The 22,333-nt window shown below is 42.0% G+C and overlaps 1 protein-coding gene across 2 annotated transcripts in view; it reads right to left on the bottom strand.

Moving 5' to 3' along the window:
- SH3RF3 (SH3 domain containing ring finger 3) overlaps positions 1-22,333 on the bottom strand; it is a 244,821-nt gene that overhangs the window by 7,836 nt on the left and 214,652 nt on the right. For both annotated transcript variants that reach the window (XM_048327095.1, XM_048327103.1), the window contains exon 9: positions 5,176-5,513. In XM_048327095.1, the coding sequence (XP_048183052.1) occupies positions 5,176-5,513 (338 nt within the window). The remainder of the gene's footprint in view (positions 1-5,175; positions 5,514-22,333) is intronic.

Below are 22,333 nucleotides of genomic sequence, written 5' to 3'. Positions count from 1 at the left end.
GACATGGGACCCACCCCACCTTTTGCAGAGGTTGGAATATCTCTAGCAAGTGACCATGATGAAATTCACTGAGTAGTGCAGATGTGGAGAAAGTGGCTTCTCTTACTCCTCCAGCTGCAAAGCCTCGTGCCACACTTTCCACAGAGAAAGAGACTCATCTCATGCACACTGGCTGCGTAGGAGTCTTGTCTGGTCTAAATGACTCATACAGGCCCTCTGTCAGTGTGCAGGCAGGCACTGAACAGTATTGATCAGAACTGATCAGTAATTAAGGGCTGAACTCAGGCCTGGACACTGTAAAAAAAACCCCAAACCACTCATTGAGTAAATATGTGTATCCAGGACACTGATGGAACTAGAGCAACTTAAGAAAATGTGCAGTAAGGCAAATTAGGTCTTCAGGGCTAACCTCCAATATGATCCCATTTACAGTGCTTGAATTTGGATGCTTACTGCAAGTTCTGTTTCTCAAAGTATTGTGCACTATAGATGCGTGAATCCAGTCCTGTGACTCCAACAGGTCTCTTACGCGTTAGGGGTACACAAATAGTTTTGGAGGGAATGGATAATCAGTGCCAATGGAGCATCTAGCCCAGTTGGCCATTGCTCTTGTTTACCAGTGGAGCTGTGTTTTTTCATCCTTTCACTGGTAAATTGCAGAACCTGTAAAGTACCTCTGCACACTACAAGCCAAAATCTGCTTCTCCACAGTAGGGTGTCTGAATCAGCAGCCTTTGAAGAACAAGTCTCAGTTGGGTCTTTTACCGTTCTGCTGGAAATATCTCAGGATTCAATTTCTGAGATGGTTGATTCTAGTTTCCCAGTCCTAAGGCAGGCATCCCTACTCAGAGAAGCACTTAACCATGTGCATGCATGTCACTGTTCAGTCAGAAATTACTCCTTGGGTCATTTCTCTAGTATCACTTTCCAGGAATGAAAAGAATCCTTCTTCTGCTTTCTTTTTTGGCAAAGAAGACATACGAGCACAGCAAATTGAAGTCAGTGGGTGTTAAGCACATGCTTGAATGCTTCCTTGAATTGGGATCTCAATCTCTAATGTGGCAGTGATTTGTAGAAAGATACATGGAAACATGGAAGGATCTATTTTAAGGGTCAAACTTACTGTTCCTATCTTATTCTGCAGCACTGTTGCGGCTATGACTTGGTTGAAGGCTGCACAAAAACCATAGAAACACAGTACAGATATGCCAGTCGTGACAGTAAGTCTGGCCACAGCTGCTTTATCACAATATAACATGGCAGAGTTAGTGCCAGTTACTATAAAAGAGTCAACAACGCGTGACATGTTTTACTCAGGTCTGGGAACAGTGCCAGGCAGCGAGGGGAACATGACTCACGCACACACACATGCACACTCAACTCTCCTGTTTTGCTTAACGTACAGTCACATTTTCTTGAAGGGGGTGGCAAGGAAAGTATTTTGTTTTGGTGCTGCCAGGCACACAGCACACCCCTCCTGTGAGCTGACACCGTCAGTGGGATGTGGGCAAGGCTCTGGCACAGTGCCTGCCTCACCACAGTGTGTCCCTGTACTGGTCCCGTTTCTTGCACCAGCAGAAACTGGATGGAGCAGTAGGTGGAAAAGAGTGTGTAGGGCACACACAGCCTGACAGGGTATTCACTTGGCAGTCAGTCACTGCCACATGAAGTGACAAGGACACCACCTGGGAAATTTCTCTGCCCTGCTGCTTGGACTGCTGGATGCTTTATGGCAGAGAGCAGCTGAAGGAATGTGGTTTTATAAACTGATAGTGGGAACTACACCCAGAAGGCAGAGATGGGCTCTGACTATCCCAGCAAACCAGACAAATATGAAGGCTAAATGACAGGAGAGCTAGGAGTAATTTCCTTCCTAATCCAGTCATCTATAGCCAGGCTTTGGAATATCAAGAAGAATAAAATTGTTTTCCTCTCTATGTACAAAAAAAAAAAAAAGAAGACAGACTATAATCATTAATAGCACCTCCAAGAGGGTGAAGCTTGCTTGCTTCACCTTTCTGCCTACTGGCTGCAACACCCAGAAAGGTCTGCACTCTCAGGCAGCAGAATAGGCAATTCATCCCTTAAACAGTGAATGAGCTGCAAGCAATCAGAGCCCTTTAATGCACCTCTTGGTGCACTGGGTTTGATCAGTAACCTGGATGTGGCGAGTGCTGGAGCTGCAAGCCAACCTCTATAGGAAAAGTAGCGGTGCTCTGCTGCCTGCATGAGCCTCATTTTGAATGCCGTAAATATTAAGGAATGTGCTACTTCTTCCAACCTTTCAGTGCTCTGTTTCTATGTGCACAGATGGGCGTTGGGAGACAGAAAGCCAAGTACAGCTAAGTGTACTGAAATGCTTTGCAGCTTTTTAAAATTTCATCCAGCATCTGAATCTGTTTATCTAACCTTTTTTTCCCTCTCCTCCCTTTTCTTTCTCAGAGAATTGCTCCTACTGTGCGGATGAAATGCATCAAAATGCAAACAAGTAAAATATGGAGCTGAGTGACGTTGAATGCAAGTTGCTCCATTGCCAGATGTGAAAAGAACAAGTGGTTTGAAAACCGTAATTTGTTTTAAAAAAAATATAATTTGGTACTTCTGAGAAATTTGATGATTTAATGAGCACAGATGGATGTGGGATGAATTTCTAGCAGACAAGTGTTTAATGTATCTGCTCAGATTATTCCAGGACTAAGCATTATCCTTCCTAGTGCATGAAGGTAATTAATATTTCCCATTATGGACATGAAAAAACCCATATGATCAGTTAAGGAATGCAGATACACCAATGATATGGAAGTTAATTCATAAATCAATTAAAGAATCTTGCCTGCTGTGTATAATTATGGTTACTTCAATTATAGCTTATTTTCAGATATAAGACTCAGGAATCAAAATACGTAAAATCAGAGTAAGTTCCTTATCACCATATACTGCAGCTGGAAGTATTTACTCAGTTTTAGCACTCTAAATCTATTTGCTCCTGAATCCAGCACAGCTAAGAGAATGCAGGTAACCTCTATTCTGCCACTTAAAATAGTCATCAGTTAAATGTTTCCCTACCTGGACCACCCTCAGGTGGACTGAGAAATTTTTAGGGTATGGGACTAGCCCTGGCATATTAAATAATGTGTCTAGAGTTCTCTATAGTAAAGCTTTGAGAGCAGTGTATTAACACCCAGCTCTGGAGACATCAGAGGCTGTACTCCCCAGCTTCTTTTCACGGTTACATTTAACTAAAGGTGCAGCAGCCCACTGATGTAGTTACACTGGTGCTAAATCTGGTTTATATTGATTTAACTTTTCTTATAGCATTAATCTGAACTGATGTAGACCAAATTAAGTGTGCCTAAATAGGGATTGGTTTTTCACTCCTTTTACTAAATTGCTTTTTCATGGATTTTAAGGGCAAGAGACTACTGCGGTAGTCTGCTCTCACTGCCTTCATTACGATGCTGAAGGACTTGCCTGTATTTATTTCTGCTTCAAGTCTAACAGCTGCACCTGAACAAAAGCATCTCTTTTGGAAAAAAGGCCAAATCTAGTGTAAAAATATTCCCATGTCTGTCCTGACTGCAGTCTCCTACAGACTGTTACCATGCCATTCCTACACTCTTTACCAGGTCTGCCAGAGCTCACTGTGTCTCTCATTGCAAGTATATAGTTTAAAATCTTCCATTTTTCTTATGATGGTTCTCTGAGTCCACTTTGCATCAGATTATCCTCTTCTGAAATATACTGTTACTCTGCATTCACATCACCAGAATTAGTGATTGAATTAGTTCTGTAGCAACAGACCTGCCCTACCCATCACCCACTTCCCACTTCACTCCTCATTCTGCAACAGGAAAGGTTTTATGTTGACAGTGCAGGTTCAGGACCCCACTCTTGTTGGGCTACACTACATACATTAATAACCATTTTCTAGTGATTTCTGATGTAGAATTAGATTTGATGCCAGTGAATTAATTTTCAATCCACTTAGTATCTGCTGGGTTGGTTGTGTACAGTTTGCTCAGCAAGAGGTTTTATGGTAACAAACCAGAAGCCTTAGGAAAGTTTAAATGTATTATGGTGTCGCTGTCAGCTTCTCAACCAAATTCCAGCCTTCATTCAGGAAAACACTGTATAAGTTATGGATTGTCCTGTAATCTCCCTTATTATGCATCATCTACTTCATGATCCCAACTGGATTCAGGGTCAGGTGGCTTGCCCAGTCCATTTCCTTCAGTCTTCTTTCACACACTCAGACAAAACTAGTTTCTTTCCAACTTCTGTGATTTTAATGTTATTTCAAAATTGCTTTAAATACCAACTCAAGAGTGTTCCCTGAACGGCTCTTTGAAAATTCTTCAATGCTTTTGTGAAAAACATGTTTTCCTCAATCACCTTTTGAATGTAAAGTATTTCAACAGCACTGTAGCTGTGTATTATCTATTCCCTTCCCAGTTCTCAAACGGCAGTCTTGTAGAAAACATTTATCTGAGCCCAGTGTGACTCTGCACGTGGATTTGAATTGTCTCTTTTCTGCACCCCCCTACCTCTTTTCTGGTCAGTTACCTCTCTCTCCACCTGCTTTTGTGTTTTGGTGTTCCTATTCTTTTCTTTTCAGGTTTGCAAAGTCAGTTACTCCAAGGTACCAAGGTGCAGAGCAGGCTGCTGAAATGAACTCCAGAATCACCAGCACATCCCTCTCTAGAAATGAGCTAAATTTTTGGTAACAGGTCACTGAAGATGGCCATATCTGTAAGTATTCTAAACAAGAAGAATTTGAAACAGTCTTTGGTATTGCAGAACAGGACATGTCCAGATGAGACATACTATATCAAGTCCTTAAGCGAAAATACAGGAATCCCATTTAGAATGTGGCATTTGCCAACAGCATTTACACCATTTGGGCTGAGAAAGCACTGCTGTCCTCCACATTTAGACCAGGGCTCTACACTGTCATGGACAGGTGCTCTTAAACACTTCTTTAAACCTGCATGGTGTATCAACTGATTTTCAATGGGACAGGGCATGTAAGCCCTGTCTTCCTAAAAGACAGCTGAGCCACCTACAGTCAATCCATAGAACCTCAAAACTGCAACAACCCTTGAGCAAGTTAAACTTTCATCCCTCCTCCAAATGCTCCCCGTGGATGCAGACAACCTCAGGAGAAAAACAGCTTACCTTTCCCGGGGCAAAGGCTTGGGCTCTGGCCGAATAGCTGCCATGGAAGAGAGGGGTGGCCTGGCAGGTGAAGGGATGGAAAAATTCAAATCCAAGGAGCCTGTTTTCCTGTGCAGAGGCTCCAGCCCCATGGCTCCTTGCATTTCACTCTCGATAGGGCATGAGCCAGCTCTGCCGTGACTGGAGAGGGAGGACAGCTCAGGCCCCACTGCCCCTTGCAGAACTCCTTCAATGGCTGTCTGGGGGTCATGTGTGGGGGACACAGATGGTGGGGAGCGTGACTTCTTTTTTGTTGATGCTCCTGCTAGAAGTTTCAACAGCCCGCTCTTCTTCTCCTTCTGCAAAGGAACCAAACAAAACATGGGCAGTGAGGAGACATACCAACTCCCTTTGCTTTTGTTTTGGAAAACCTCAGTGTCAAGAGGCAGGAAACCTCTCAATACGGCCATAGAAATGGATCCAGGTAGAACTTGAGCTTTCTGTAATAAAGATCCTATGAAAATCCCTCCCCATCAAAAAAGGCTTCAACTCAGTAGAGCAAGGACCAAACATACTGCAAAGATTACCCCCATTTTCAAATCTATCCAGGCAGTGATCATGTGCCTTTTGAAAGAAGGAGTGCAGCTACAGCGGTACAGCAAAGCTACAAACTTCCCATGCAGAGAAAATAGCAAGGAGAGCACTGCCTCTCTCTTCAAGGAGAATCCTGTTCCTCAATAGAGATATATCCCACAAGTGAGAAATCAGGACCCATGGCTAAAAACCTCTGCTGGGAAGCACAATGGGCTGAGGAGAGATTTCAGATCCCAGCCCACTGCAAGAGAAGCATTCATTACTGCCTTTTACTACCTGATGCAGATTTACAGTAGGGAGAATGGAGGCACAAGAGTCGGGTTTAATGCCTCTTTCCAGAATGTGCTCCCCTTTACATCCTGCATCACACAGCAATAACTATTCGTGTCTCCCTCCTAGAAGTGGGTCACTTCCCCTCATGTGTTAAGGTAAAGGTATCACCTTGATGTTTGAAGATAGACCACAAAATTCACAATTGGCAATTGCAGTGGCAGTGCATGGGAGGTTTCAAGGTTCTACAAGGGTTTCTGACACAGAGAAATGAAAAGATGATAACAGCACCCTTTCAATTAATGGGGGAAAAAAAAGTTTAGCCTGCATTACTGAGGAAACACATCTGACCTTTTGGATTTTATAACAGTGTACGAAATCCTGCTGCACATTTACCTCAAGCACACACAAATACCCAATACTGTCTTTGATCTTGAAAGTTTTTTGGCTAGAGGTTTGTATGTAGAAGCTGGCTATCCTCTGGTACATGCTCTACAATGCTAGGTTAGAGTTGCAACCAGCAATGCCGTGCAGTAAATTTTCCATTTTTAAAAATGATACAAGAAGTTCTGCAAAGGCCTATTAGATTTCTTACTCTTTTGTCAGAAGCACAAGCCATTACTCAAACTATCTTCAGAGACTCAAAGCTGTGAGGTTTAGCTGGATTTGATAATTTGCTCAATAATAGGATCCCAGGGGATAAAATCAAACCCAGAAATGGCAAGACTTATGGAAAAGAAACTATCTCTCTATATTTAAGCAGGAACACTCATTGGAAATATAAGCCAGTAATTTATTTATTCTCTGTAGACAAAATGTCCCATGCAAGGTTTAAAATCATGCTCTTTTATGTTCTGACTGCTGAAGTAATTTCTCAAAGCAGCTTTAAAGAATAGAAAGGATACAATAAAATAAATATAAGCTTTTAAAAGATGCTTGGATTTACTACAGTAAATGTACTAGGAGTATCTGGTATCTCTGCTTCCAAAGTTCTTGTTTGCACTCTTTAACTGCCATGGACTGGTAAGAAAACAGAAATACCTTAGATGTCAAGACACAGAAGAGATAAAAGGAAGCACAGTTGTCACAGATCCAAAGTCCACTGATTTTTGAAGAGCAGAGTCTGAAATGTGCATCCAGATCCTGGTCTCCTGCATACCACTGGTTATGTCTTAAAAGAGTGTTTTGCACTTATAGGATGAAAGGATCCATCCTGTGAAGATGTTCACCCAGGCAGAATCCATGGTAGCTAAGGGAGCCTGGCCATATGGCACCAGCAGGTCAAAAAAATTAAATAAATTCCCCTGGAAACAACAGGAAAGCAGACCAAATGCCCCTGATAAATATCTTCTTTCCCTGATGGGAAGGGACTGTATGGAAATTGTGCATTCTGCAATTCACCTGAAACACCAGAAAAAATGCTTCAGTTTTTCTCTTGTTGTCTAATTAAGAAATATTGTTGTTGTCATCATTATATAAAATTTTTGCAAAACTCTTCTTTCCCTGTGGCACACTGAAACAACAGCTCTAATGATCCCAGCATCCTGTGTCAATATGTATTTGAAGGTGTCCAAAGGTCAGTGACAGAATACAATAGCCATTGTGGGGCTCTGGAGAAACGGCTATTGTGCAGCAGTGAGCACTTTGAGCCTCTTTAATTGGCAGCCTTGCAAATGCAAAGTAACCATGTGAACTAAAGCCCTGTATAACGAACAATTAATATTCCTATGTGGTAGCAGCTTTTCTAATTTTTGCTTCTAATTTAAATACCTTGGCAAGCTTTCATTAGAAAAGCCTTGTGCAACTTACACCATTTAAGGCACAGAAGCAAAAATATTTGGAATAAAGGAGGTGCATACACTCACACCCGCCTACACATTAAAAAGCAGATGAGTCTGACAGCCATTCAATTTTGTTTACAAGAACGGCTTCCACTCTTCAGGGTTAGCCCTGGCATAAATTTCTACTCTTAAGCTACTATCACTTAGATAACAGGAAGCTATAATGAACTTGCTGATCTACCCTTTGTTCTACTTTAATAAAAGGAAAAATAAAGAATTGATTTTTAGCCCCCACTGAGCAATTTACTAGACTTCTGAAACTAAGATCTGTGGTCTTGGAAGAGAGAAGATGACTTAATTCAATTGCTAAGCCTAGTCAAAACCTGAGCAGTACCATCCTTCCAGTCATGGCCTTGGGCAAGATTTAAGAGGTGACCTGATACCAACCACTTTGTGTGCGTGCAGATTAGACAATATGTCCAGCTCTTTCTCCCTTTGAGTCTGGCTCTCAGCCTTCTGCTATTGCATGGCCAGATCCTCTGCTGATGCGATCGGAGCATTTCAAGCAAAAGAAGGACTGTCAGGAAGTGATAATTTACTGTGATGTCTCTCATGAGAAACAGATCGGGTTTGAACCTTCTGTGATCAGCAGTTCAACCTAAACCACTTCATGCCTCCTCCCTCTATCTGTAAAATGGGACTAAGTTGAAACTCCTCCTTGTGCTGTGGGAATTTGTTAATGATTCCAGTGTTACAAAACTCTATATTTCTTTGGGAGCAACCAGCTCTTTTTCGGGGCTTTAATATTAAAAAAAAAAAAAAAAAAAAAAGGGAATGGGGTGTTAGTATGCAGTCCCAGTAGTGATTTATTGCAAATGTCCAAGTATTATGAATTCATTTAACATTTAGTGTAATAGCAGCCATCCTTCACAAGAAATTAATATTTATATGTCTATTCAAGACAGTCCTTCAGCAGTTTCACTGTAAATCAATGAAGCATTAATGGGCATAAATGCTGTAGAGAAATCTACACTGATTGGTTACAGACTCCATTGCTTTTGAAAAGAGATAAAAAGTTTACAGGGGACATATCTGATGACTTTCAGAAATTAAGTTTTTGAATTAAAAGAAAGATAGTTCACTTTTTTTCCATTCACAGATGGTTGTTTTATTGTTTTCTAGGAAATCTGTAATCTACTGAAACAGCTGTGTAATTATTGAGTTTTCTTTGTCTAGTAGCTACATTTCCAACTGACTGCAAACTGTGTTTGACATCCCTACCTCCTGAATCTGCCAAGGTCAGACCTTCACATCTGTGTTGATGGATGGATTCACAGTGTGGACAGCACTTCTCCCATCTCCTGGTTACTGCCCACATGTTTAACTGAATTTAAATCATCACCTTTGTGTTGCCCAGGTTTTATTCTAGGACATTCAGTGTCAAAACTTCCAAACCATTAATTTCAAAAGGATTCAAAGAAAAGCAAAAGAACAAGATTAGCCCTTACAAATAAATTCCAGGCTGCTTCTAGTTAAGAAAAAAAAATGCACTGGGAATGCAGACAGTATAGACAACTCAGAATTTTTTCTCTGGCAAAGCTTACAGTGGAGGCTCTGTTCCTATGGTGTAGCATGAAGGAATCTCAAAGGAAATCAGTCTCTAGCAGCACAAGGATGGGATGGGCAGCACTTCTGTGACCCTGAAGCATACCCTTAGGGAAGCCAGCACTTGGACAGGTGTAAGTTCCTCTTGTTATGCCACTGCGAGAATGTTTGGAAAAGTGAATACCGTCTGAGCTTAAGAACTCACGAAGGATTAGATCAAAATTAAAGTCTGAGATATGTAAATGTTGAAATATTTTGCTTCACAGTAATTGGGGATGATTTTTCCCCTCATTAATAACTCACTTGAAGATAATAACTAGCTCTTCTTTCAGCTTCAGAGATGAGATGAGCACAGAATGCAGCTACTTCATTGATGACTGAGTGATAATGGAGTCCCCAGTCTGCAAAGCAATAATCATGCCATAATCTAAATACCAATTTCATGTACTGGCTATATTAATATAGATATATTTTTTTAAACCACCCAAATGCACAGAACATTCTGGTTTAGTTTTCTTCCTCTGCAGCTCCTAATACTTAATTTTCTACCTCTCCAGGTTCATTAAACAAATGAGGAAACCTTACTGCAGCTGATAGAAAAGCTGTCTCCAGTCACTGAAATGAGGTAATTTCTCATGCAACACCAGTTACATCAATAGACAAGAGAGCCAGAGAGAGAAGAAGAGGTTTCATTTAAAAATGAAGAAAAAAGAAACAAAACTGCTTAAACGCCGCCCTGAGCCCTACGAGGGCTCAAATGCCCTCACAAATCAGGAACTCGTCTATCAGTCAGTACCCCCAAACCACCACTTTTTATTGCTTGTTTTACTTGGTCAGTGCTTGTTTGAGTAAATTTAAGTTAATGGCTGGAAAACAGTGCATTTTTATTCTGATTCCATTGTGGCTACTGGTGATTGATGCTTGCATTGTAACAGTAGGTCGTATTTTGGGTTATGTCTCAGGAAAAAAGCTATCTGGGTTTTTTAAATCTGTAAAATTATTTGACTTCAGATTTTGATAATCTTTCAAAAAGCCCTGCCAACCCCCCCCAACCCAATATTGTCTCAAAGGAAAGCTTAAGGTCTGAAATGTCTTTGGATATGTATTTATCATTTGCAACTTGCCACTATTTCTCATGAGGAATCGATGACATGCTGAACAAGACAACAGCAATTACTTACTACACAATTTCTTCTGATTTTAGGGAAAGACTAGTTTAGTATCATATACCGTACGGAAATACTTGCCAAAGATTTAGTTTTCAATGGAGACAACTGTTCCTGGCCACAAGTCTATTATTATAATCTCAGTATACATGTTACATGCCAAGAAATAAAAAGGATTTTAGGATTACAGTATCTTTAGCTTTTAAATTCCAGTGACAGTAACATGCATACAGATGTGCACAAAAATATTAGACTTATTTATTATTAATTTGAAGATAGATACTATTAAAAACAGGGGAAAATGAGTAAAATGTCTTGCTAGACCTGACTGGGAATTTTAAAAGTTTTGAGAACAAAACTGAGAATAAGAAATTAGCGTTCAGGTCCCAATACAGCAAAGCACATAGGCACTTCATCATGTGCTCTTGTTGAACTAAGGCAGATGCAAGGCTCTAGAGACTACAAAAAGAGATAAAGAGGGAATCCAAAAATATATTTCAATATTCAATTTAGATGGAATATTAGATCTTTCAAACACTGGAGCAAAGTTAAAGGCTAGCTCAAAGGGAAAAAAAAAAGCAACTGGAGAGGAAGCAGAGAGTCTCAGCTATCATCAAGCTTCCCGGAGGCTGCCAAATTCAGAAAAGGTAGAAGGTAAAAGGGACTCTAACACGCTTAATGGTGAATGAGGGACAGATGACTTGCTACACTGACACTGTAGCAGTTTTAGTGCTACTTTTTCATGGGAACAGCTGAAACACAGCACAGTGGAAATGAGAACTACTGCTGTGATGAAGTAACTCAAAATTGTGTACAGATAAACTGAAATGCAAGAACACCACCAAAGAAGTGATGAAATCATGGTTCTCATGAAGACTGTGTGACATTTCCACTTATTTCTAAGCACCCACCCTCTCTAGAACTAAGATCAGATGGATGTGTTTTAGTCCTAATTTTAGTTCACCTCTTCCTTCTAAGTGTGAGCAACCTCTTTGGTACTCAAAAAGAAGCAGCAGGCCTGGTATCCTTGTACATTTCACATTCAGCTTCTTTCTTTGCTCAGCACTTCACTGCATTTTGATTATCCTACAACAGGTAAGGGAAGTTCGGCTCAAAGCACTGAGATCTCCCCTCTGCTCCCCTCTCCTGCCCACCACACTCCCTACATAGAGAGGCATCAAGTATACTTTGGGGATGCTCGGAAAGCAGAAAACTGACAGGAAACACTGACCTACAGAATCCCTTCCTGCAGAGAAGGTACTTGGGAAATGGATCAGTTATCTCCCACAGTACAAGAATTAGGGGGAACCTAAATGAGATTATCAGGCAAATGGTTGAAACTAAAAAATAGGAAGCACTTTTTCACACAACACATAATTAAATGGGGACTTCATGCACATAGTATTGTGGAAGCCAAAAGTATGAAGAGGTTCAAAGGGGATTAGACAAATTAATGGAGAACAGACCTAGCAAGGGCTATTAAAATAGTGGTATGAATCCAAACCTTCAGTGCTTCAGTAAATCCCAACAGGTAAATGAAACAGTACTTAGAGCATAGACAGGGTAACTCCACCTCACTATAAAGAGATCGTAAAAACAGTAACATTCTCAGAATTATTGCTATGGTAAAAAATTTAGGTATTTTGGCAAAAGCTTAGGAAACAGGACTAAACCGGGAATGAGCCCTCCCCTGTGCCCTCTCAGCTTTGGGAAATCAGCTGTTCAGAGACTTCCTCAGCTGCAAGGGTCTGAGAGAGGGCAAAAGGCAGCCATCAGGATGCAGTGTCAGCCAAGGAAGAGACACAAAGGGTTGGGAACTGCAATCCCAGAGCACTTTCATAGCCCTGCAACTGCTGTTTGGATTCCTCAACTCCATCTCTGCTGTGCAAACCACAGATTGAGGGCTGCTGCACTCACATTGAACCAAGGAGCCTCACAAGTACCGTTGGCAGGGCTGACAAGGCCCTGTTCTTTCTTGGATACCAGTTTGCTTCCTAACCTGACGTTGCACTGCCTTTGTACATGCCAAGGGCTTCCTTGCAGCAACCACGGGGGTCTCCTACATTATGATATACCATGTCTTGAAGACCTAAGCTAATCTGAAGCCTAGAAATGTTACACCTTTGTTTTAATACAAATCAAGGTGCCTAAACGATTTAGGCAACTATGGAAGACTAACTGTACTTTCTAGAGAATTTATACAAAACATCTGGACAGACCATGAGCGTTCTTGTGAAATTCTAGGTTCATTTATTCAAACTAGAGGATAATCTATCACAGCTTGACCGACAGCACAGGATTCTGAAATGAGAAAAAGATGTACAAATAAATTAACTGCTAGACAAACTGCTTAAGATTAATGTTTCTAAACAAGATGATTTAGACTGACTGGTTAGCTTGCTGTTCCTTGTCTCTCATAAGGAAGTGAAAATGATTCATTGGTCCTGGGAAGCACTGGGAGCAACACTCTCATTTTGCAGAAAGCCAGAGCAAGCTCACTCACTGAACACCTGAGTGAAAGAGAATCAATGGCAGAAGTCACAATGTGCTTCGACATACTTCAGTCTTATACGTAGTTGGCTCTGGCTCTACCCATTCACAAGGGATAGATTGTGTTTCAGAAGCAAACAGTTAAAGTTGCTTGGCCTTGCTTTGTAATCTTGTTAAATGACAGGCAAATGACACTTGTACTTTTATGGAAAGCAGAAACATGAGGGTAAATGGTCTGGATTAGTGGCCATCTTGTGCCTTATCCCTGATGTATCTATCTATTCCTGCTTGGCTGATCTTGTTCCAGCAGCTGTGCCACCTCAGGCTGTAATTTCAGCACTTCCAACAAACTACATCGTATTGCACTGGTCTGCACTCAGAGGGAAGATTGCTTGTGGAAAAATTAGGTATCACATGAGGCATATTCTTCTCTCAAAATCAATTCCCCATTGGAAGAGAAAAAAGGTCTGTCTGTGGACAGTGCAAAATTGCCAGAATTTGTGTGTACTAGACACTGGAAGACATTACAGTGAAATAATTCCTTCCAAGGATTAAACAGTCCCTAAAAGATGCATTTAGCTGGAGACTGAGGAGTCAGTTGAGACTGGCAGAATACATCATACCTGCATGGACTGCAGCCTAGAGGCGATCAAAGCAGAAGCTCCTCTTGCTTGTATTTCTGAAAATTATATGGGTTTTGCACTGCTGCTGGGTCAGCCTGGACTGAGTGAGGGACAGGAATGAGAGAGGCCCTGATGGTCCTCAGATGGTCTGACATTTTAGAAGCAGGTCCCTCACACAATCAAAGCCACAAGCATGAAGATTTTGCTCTCTCTGAAGGCTGACCTCCAGTTTTGGCAGCTATCACAGCATCAAATCTGAGTGAGCATCCCCCAAAAATTTCTGATTTATTTCATGCATTAAAAACATCAGGCCTTGTCCCTACTCCCTCTTACCATCATGACAGTGTATCTCAAACAAAGCAAGTGATACTACTAACATGCTCAAGCTGATGGCTTCTTTTCTAGGCTTAAGAGAAGCTCAGCCTCTCAGCACACAGGGGTGTGCAGTGAGTCACAGCTGCTATTTTTCCACGGGCATCACAGGCCCCGCTGGGATGTCTCTTGCATAGGGACAGAACTGTTGTCCTGCACATTGATGTGTAATCACTGAATATAATCACAAATAATTACTGAAGTGCGTAAGCTTTGCAGGCAAAGCAGCTGAGGTTTCTGCAACCTTCCCTGTCATCTGTGTGACAGGCATTTTCACTCCTACTATGTTTCCAAGCAGCCCCGTGAATTACTCCTAGGACACACTAAGATGACTGAAATAGTTTTCTCTCATGAAGATCAATTGATCAAGTATACTCTCTAAAAAAATGAAGAAAGAATCCCAGAATAATTTTAAATTATTGCCAAGAAAGTGGCTTTCAGTGTCACAGGAATGACCAGGCACGTAAATGACAATTTCTTTGATAAAGTCACCAAGGAACTGTCACTTTCCAAATGCCACAACACTTGGGTTGTAATTACTAGTGAGCTTTGCAAGCAAAAAGCTTGCTTTCTCAAGTCTTGGCAGCACATGTCATAAGAGCATCCTCTCTTCAGCAAAAACTAATATTTCATCTTTTTTCCTAGTTTTATCTTTTTGCTGCTTAAAAAAATACCCCCTCCCACATTTGCTAAAAATACCTATCTTGGTTTGAAAGACAGGTGTCTGCTAAGGAAGGCAGAAGCCTGCCTTGGAATGGCAGATGCAACCCCCTTCCCTCCGAATTATTATAATTTTGAAATCAAGGGGCTTTTAGGCAAAGATGTGGGAAATAGGAATAACAGTTCTTTACTATTATATATCTATATGTGTATAACCAGTCAAACAAACAGCAATAACTCTGGCAGTAACAGCAATCACAAACCCAGTGCCAGCCTTCTCGGCTGTCGGGCCCTTTCCCCTCGGGTGCAGTTCCGCTCGCAGCCGGCAGGGGCGCTGGCGGCTCCCGGTGAGCAGGGCAGGTGCGATGGTTCCCCCGCGGCTGCAGGGGGCGCTCCGGAGCGAGCTCGGGGAGCACGCGGCACCGGTGCCCCGGGATCCCGGGGAGGGATGGGACAAAGGCTTCACAAACCCCTGGGCAGCCGATCCCGGTGTCCGGCCGGACCCTCGGGAACAGCAGGCTGGAACGGCAGAGACGAGCACAAATCCCGGGTGGCAGATGCGATGTATCCAAGCGGGGAACCCCCCGGAGGTCTGGGCAGGCTGGGAGAGCACGGCTACAACGCAGCGAAGGCTTGAAGCAACAGCGGGGGCAGGGTGGCCACAGCCCGGCTCCTAGCGGGGCAGGGAAGGCGGGCTTTGCGATCCCGGGGCTTCTCTAGCAGAAGGAAAAGCAGCCGAAGAAAGCAGCATCCCTCTCTGTCCAAAGGCTGAGACCTACTGCCCACACACCCAGGTGAAACCAAAAAAGGAGCCAGCTCTTTTGTTTTTCTGAAGTATCTGGCTGTTTGTTCCCATAGCAACACGTATGGGGGAAATTCCTTTAACATGGGGAAAAAAAAAAAAAAAAAAAAAAAAGAGAGCTCCTAAAACCCCAACATTATCCTATACTAAAGACGGGTCTTTAGGAATATAAAATTCCTCTTTGTTAAATTAAAGTGCAGAGCAAGAAGGATCAGCAATGAAAAACAGAGCTAACCAAAAAGAACGACTAGGGCATGAGCAGGGAAGGGGAGTCAATAGGACTGTGGGGTTTCGTTCGTTTTGTACTAACCCTGGTTTTACTTTGCTATCCTGTCCCTCCATTCTACCTTCCCTTCATTTGTCCGTTTAGTCCTCTTCTTTTTCCCTGACACATGACCTGCAGGTATGACCATATAGTGAAATGCAACTGAGTTACACGGATTTAACTAATTACCGCTTGTCATGTGTGCCACCTAAGCTAATGTTCTCCATTGCCTCATCCTACCCCAACTGTGAGACAAAACACGTTAGCTCAACTGTCAGGCTTAAAGTGATTTGGGTAACCCAAGACGTCTGAGGATATTCTTTATGCCAGAGCTGACAGTAGGGTAATATCAGTGATGCAGCCACTGAGAAGCATCTCATATAGGCTACACACAGAGTCACATCTGTAACCTCAAGTGCTCTCCGAACACAAATTTGTTGCATGTCTGGATTGTGCTATGCAATAAGGCAGTGACATCTGGTTGGTGTTTTCATTTGCAACTACTGCAGAAATAATTACCAATGACAGCACATATACAGCATATTCCTCTTCACTCTGCTAGCTAGTTGACTGATGAAGAAGAGGCCAGTGTGACCTGAAATAAATGGTGAATCCTGACAATCATTGGAAAGAAATGGTCAATTTTAACACGTAAGTTAAAAATGCTTCTGTGGAGATGTTGGGCAAATACATCTCACATCTGAAAATGATGGAAACTATATAAAGATAAAATCACTACTGCACTGGAGCAGAAATGACAGCTTTGTCATTCCATCTCTGAGCCTGCCTACCACAGTTGAAGATGAAAAACCCTTTACACAAGTCAGATAACGGTGCAAGACTGCAGGGGTTGATTGACAGACTGGCAGACTTTCTTATTTTTCATTTTAGCAAAACAGAATAGGCAAACATTAACTTAGAATTGTCCCATCCTCAATTTGATCCTGGTTGATTGGAATGTCTCTGACTATAAAGATAACAGAATTAATAGCCCATTAGTTAAGCAATCACAACTTCTCTTCAAGGTCCTCTACTATGATTACTTTGCTGTATCTGACAATCTTCCCAGAGCAGAGTAGGCAATACGATGAGTATCTTGCACAGGTTTGTTTCTTTCAACTTCTTCCTGCTAGAACAGCAACGTGTGTTTGAGGAGCCCCTTCCAGTCTCCTTCTTTTTAACTCAGCAGTATTCATGCAAGAATTCCAGCTATAGATAACCAGATGCTACCAGTTGCTTTGCAATGTCTTCCAGTTAATGATTTTCTGTCAAACCAAGAGGACATTTCAAGTATGTGCCATCAGGGCTTGTCTCAGCCCCAGTGCTAGTCAATCTTTCCATTAATTACTTGCTGAGCGAGCTACTGAGTGTACTTCTAAAACCAGCAGTGGGTACTGAGCTGATTGAGTCCACAAGCAGTGTTCTGGTTTTACCTGGGATAGAGTTAATTTTCTTCATAGTAGCTTGTATGGTGCTATATTTTGGATCTGTGACCACACAAGGGTAATAACACACCCTGTTTTAGTTAGCAAGCAGCCCTTGCACACTGTTAAGACCTCTTCTGCCTCTTGCCCACCCTACCAATAAAGGGGCTGGGGGGTGCACAAGGAGCTGGGAAGGGACACAGTGGGGACAGCTGACCCTTAGTGACCAAAGGGATATACCAGACCATATGGTGTCATGCTCAGCAACTGAAAGCCTGGGGAAGAATTAGGAAGTGGGGCACATTCACAGTGATAGTGTGACGGAGCCTGGCTGTCCGAAAGACGGCTGAAGATCTGCCTGTTGATGGGAAATGGTGAGTGAATTCCTTGTTTTGCTTTGCTTGTGTACACAGTTTTTGCTGTAACCATTGAAGTGTCTTTATCTCATTCCATGAATTTTCTCACTTTCATGGATTCTTTCTCCCTTCCCACTGTGGCAGGGAGCAAGTGAGTGGCTGTGTGAGTCTAAGCTGCCTGCCAGGGTTAATCCACAACAGTAGGATTAACCAGGTAAGAATTCAGAAGAATTTTCCTAAAATGGAGAAATTATCCCAAATCACCATAATGAAATCTGCAAAGATAAGCATGATATGCAACTTTTAGGAATGAGAAATCAAATGCACAGATGCAAAATGAGGAGTGACTGGCCAGCCAGCAGCTCTCCAAAGGTACATAGAAGTTACACTGGATCACAAACTGGGAGTGAGTCAAGATGCTGCGGTGAAAAAGAAAAACTTCATCTGTGAACTTACATATAAGTCATAGAAAGTGCTTATTCCATCCTAATTGGCACTAACAAGATCTCAGCACTACTCCACTCTGGGACACTGCTTTTAAGACTCCGTCAAGCTGAAGACTGCCCAGAGGAGAGCTGCAAGTGTAATCAGAGGCCTCGAAAACATTACTGTGAAGAAAGGCTGGGAACTGGGCTCAGTGAGGTTGAAAGAAGAGAATTCTCAAGGACTAAACACATTATTAGTTCTCTAACATGTGAAAGGCTGTCAAGAGAAAGCTGATCAGCAGTTCCATCTGGAGCAAGATATGAAGAAGCAAGACTGAGTTATAACCATAAAAGATTCGTGAGGGATAACGGAATTTTCTGGCCCGAGGAATATGAAAGGACAGGAATGGATCATTCAGTGAAGTTGCAGAATGGTCTTAGTGGAACAATTTCAAGAAAAGTCAGACATCTGTGGTGGGTAGTTGGCATCCACCTGACTTTCTCATGGCTAATGAATGGAAATGCACCCCAGGCTTCAGGGCCACCATCCTTACTACCTCCCCTGTGCCACTGTCTCTGCTGGCCAGTTGTATCTCTCAGCCAGGTTCACTCTAAGTCTGCCAGCCAGGAGTATCTGGCTTAGATATAAAACCTGTCCAGAAAAAATTTTAAAAGTTGGAAAATCAGTTTCCTCTTTTATGTCCTGATCAAAGCCTAGCTTATGCATTTCCCTTGCCACAGCAGGCACCATTGCGTGGATAGGATCTGCCTGCCTGACCTCCTCCCTCTTCTGTCTCAAAACTAAAGATATGAAAAATAACATGATGTTGTACAGGAGGGAATAGAGATCTCTGAGGTCATAAAAAAAGCCAGCTAGTTCCATTTTAAAATATACTAGTTCTGGACTGATCATGAATTGGGACAAAAAACTATAGCACAGGAAATCTACTTTACTGCAAAATAAGTTGGCCATGGACTCATATTAAATTACTTCTTCTCTCCCTGAGGCATCTGGTGATGAAGTCCAACGACAGTCTGCTTCTAGTGTGCTGAATACAGTGAGCTAGGACTAAAGTATAGTATTACAGATTCTGCTGTCTTAACTTACAGTAGCATGTCAGTGAATATGAACCAAACAAAATATATGCAAAAAAAGGGAAAGCAACAGGTTGAGTTCTGCCTTTATAATAAATTGCTTTTTAGAAGGTTGACTGCTTGACAGACTGTATTAATTGATTACAGGCAGCCTGCAGTTGTAGTGTCAGAGAAGTGACTTTTGCATGGTGTACTTTTTGAATTCCTGAGACTGATCTTTTCTCCAGAGGGCAAAATAACAACATTTTTTTTCAGTCCTTCAGAGACGAGTACTGACTCCATGTCTTCACTAGGTCCAAAGGGAATTACTAGATGCTTGAGACATTCAGTCGAAAAAAATAACAACCCAGACTGACTCTAAAGTGGCTTTACCATTTGGCAAAGGAAAGGCCGAGGGCTTGTGAATCTTTATGCTGCTTCTGCAATAAGAATAATAAACAAAAGTGTACAAAATATGATAAATATCCCTTTGCTGTAACTTGGTTATGCCCTCAAGTTACATAACAAAAATAGAAACATGCCACAGATATTTGTTGATTGTTGTAACATGCTATTCCTACAGTATTGATGTTTGTCAGAAACTGCAATTTCATTTAGTTTACGTAATTCTTCTAGCAGAGCTTGCTGAAAGATTTCTGCACTGATTGTAGATATTTTAAACCACCTAGGAAAAAAACCACCAGTACCCATGTGATGAGAAAAAGAAACACGGGCACTGAAAAGTTGATTAGAGACAATTTTCACAGGAAAGTTCAGGCTTTGTCTCCATAAAAAACCTGCATTGGCACTTGAAATTCTTGTATCTCAGTGAGTAATCTCTGTTGCATCTTGGTGGTTTAAGACTTACTGCCTTGTGAATTCACAGTTGGAAAACCACTGAAGAAAACAAACGAGTCCTGAATGTGTGGGATGCCAAGATGCCACCAACTCTGACACACTGCAAGTTGTTTCACTATTTTCAAGGCATCCAGCTTCCTACTCTCTTTTTCTGCTGGAGTGGTTTCATCCTGCATGCCTTCCTTCCTGGGAGTGGTGGGGTAGCATCAGCTCATGCCAGCTCTGTGTGTTACTGCTTCAGGCAGAAAGGAAAACTACAGGGACAGGAACGAACAGAATTCACACTCTGGGTTTTTTAACCCATGCATGGGAATTGGGAACTTAATGTCATGAGGGAATGAGAGATCAAAACATGTTCTTCAGGAACAGGGCAGGGAGAGGGCAGAAGCCATGAGGGGATGCTCAGCTGCAGAGATGTGTGGTCTGGGGTGGGATTGGCCCCTATGATCCTGCAACAGGCGGAATGTGTCAATGTCTCTCACTGATAGCACAAGAGCGCTTACATTTCACCCGACTAATCCAAGGACGTACTTGCCATCCCCACCCACAGCCTGGCCCCATCCAGCCATCTGGTCCTGCATGATTTCTTCTGCAGGCAGGGGAATGCCATGGGAACGCCAGTGCTGGGATGCTCACACGCAGACACACACTCGCACACACATACGCCTCCAGCCTTCTGCTTCCAGTGCTCCCTTGCATGCTCTTTCTTTTGTCAGTTCTACTTTCTTCCTCAAGCCTACTAAGGATTTAGCAAAAGCTCATGGGACCTCTGTGCTATAAAATTAGGTCTCTACAGGTGCCAGGAGAATGCCGTGCCTTGGCATCCAAACAGCTTCATCTCCAGTTAGTAGATAAACTGAGTTTCCTCTTGAAGTTAAAGCACTCTCCATCTTCTCTTCCCCTGGATCCGCTTCCTCTTAAGGCCGCAGAGTGCAGCACAGAACCACTCAAAAGAGTGTTAGAGAAATCCACTGTGGACACTTGAGAAATCCTGTGACAGCACTGTGAGGCAGATAAGCAGAAGCAGGGGGAGAGGAGAGAAAAAAGGAATAGCTTTCGGAGACTGCTTGGCAGCAAAGTCAGCGCTTGAAATATCTGTGGGGAGTTTGAAAGCATTTCCTAACATCAAAAATGTGAAGAAGAAAAAGAAATTTTGATCAATGACTTATTGCCCTTGATCTAAGCAAAAAAATCCCAGCCAGTCAGAAATAACAGAAATCTGTTTTATTGTAAAGCTTAAGTTTTCTATGTTTTGACAGCTGGGGCTCATGCTTTTGGCTGGGTTATTTGCCAGCCTTAAAATATTCATCACTGAGTTGCCAGGTTTTTGTCCTTTCAAAATTAGCTCTAACGATGAAGGAAAAGGTGCTGGAGAGATTTTAAGCAGGAGTTTTCTGCCCTAAAACCGAACTTTGTGGCCTGAATTCACATGACCAGAAAAAGAGCTTTCCACTCCCTGGCCAAGTTTCTGGTGAATCACTTGCTGGTCACTGAGCCAAGATTCACTTTCTGGAGCATGGGAAGTAGTGGCTCATTTGTGATGAAGACAGCCCCCTTGCCTTTGTTGAGAGGAAATGGATTAACAGTATGTATTCTGTGCACAAATCTTGAGAGAACTGAGCTAAAATATTCCAGACTGAAGCATCCTTACCAAGAAACAAACTGGAACACATTACATGGAAAAGTCAAAGCTGATTCTGAAAATGATCAGTGAAATGCTGGTGTTGGTGGCTCCAGGATCAACTCAGATGTCTTACAGAGTACTCAGGAAAATAAGTGTCACAGAACTTATTATTTTTGATGCAAACCTTCAGATTACTGTTCCAGTGTTGCTTCCTCTTAATGCATCCTACACTTATTCTAAGAATTCAAGTCAGGCTCTTCTGGTCTTGTGCAATTTTTTTATTGTTATGTCTTGCACTGTTTTCATTTAATCACTTGGTTGTTATCATTCCATTTCATACCTGTGCAACTTAGTGGGCTTTCTTAGGTGAACATAAGGGAAATATTTTTCCCCAAATTGAAAAATGTTAAATAATTTCATATCTGCTAGGAAGACTAAATTCCTCTTCCAGAAACTCAGGGTCTGTCCTATTGACTTTTTATCTGAAAAGCCTGCTTGCATCAACTCTGTCCTTAGCTTCCTCTACTCATCCCAGGTGACCACCATTTTTGTCACATCATTTTATATCTACAAAGTCCTTGCAAGTGCTCAACACTTCACTTTTGAGAGTGATCTTTCATTTTCTGGATAAGGAATTAAAATGTCTTTGGGGATATGAAGTGATAACAAATCCTTTTCACTCAGGGACAAGTTAATATGAGAAGTTGCAATGCAGAGACTAACAGTAAGTAAAAACTGAAATTGCATAACTGTGTAGGATCTGGTTCTTCAGGCAGTTTCAGGTCTACCA

The sequence above is a fragment of the Corvus hawaiiensis genome, chromosome 2 (assembly GCF_020740725.1).
Source record: "Corvus hawaiiensis isolate bCorHaw1 chromosome 2, bCorHaw1.pri.cur, whole genome shotgun sequence".
NCBI lineage: Eukaryota > Metazoa > Chordata > Aves > Passeriformes > Corvidae > Corvus > Corvus hawaiiensis.
This window is presented reverse-complemented; position numbering and strand designations above follow the sequence as displayed.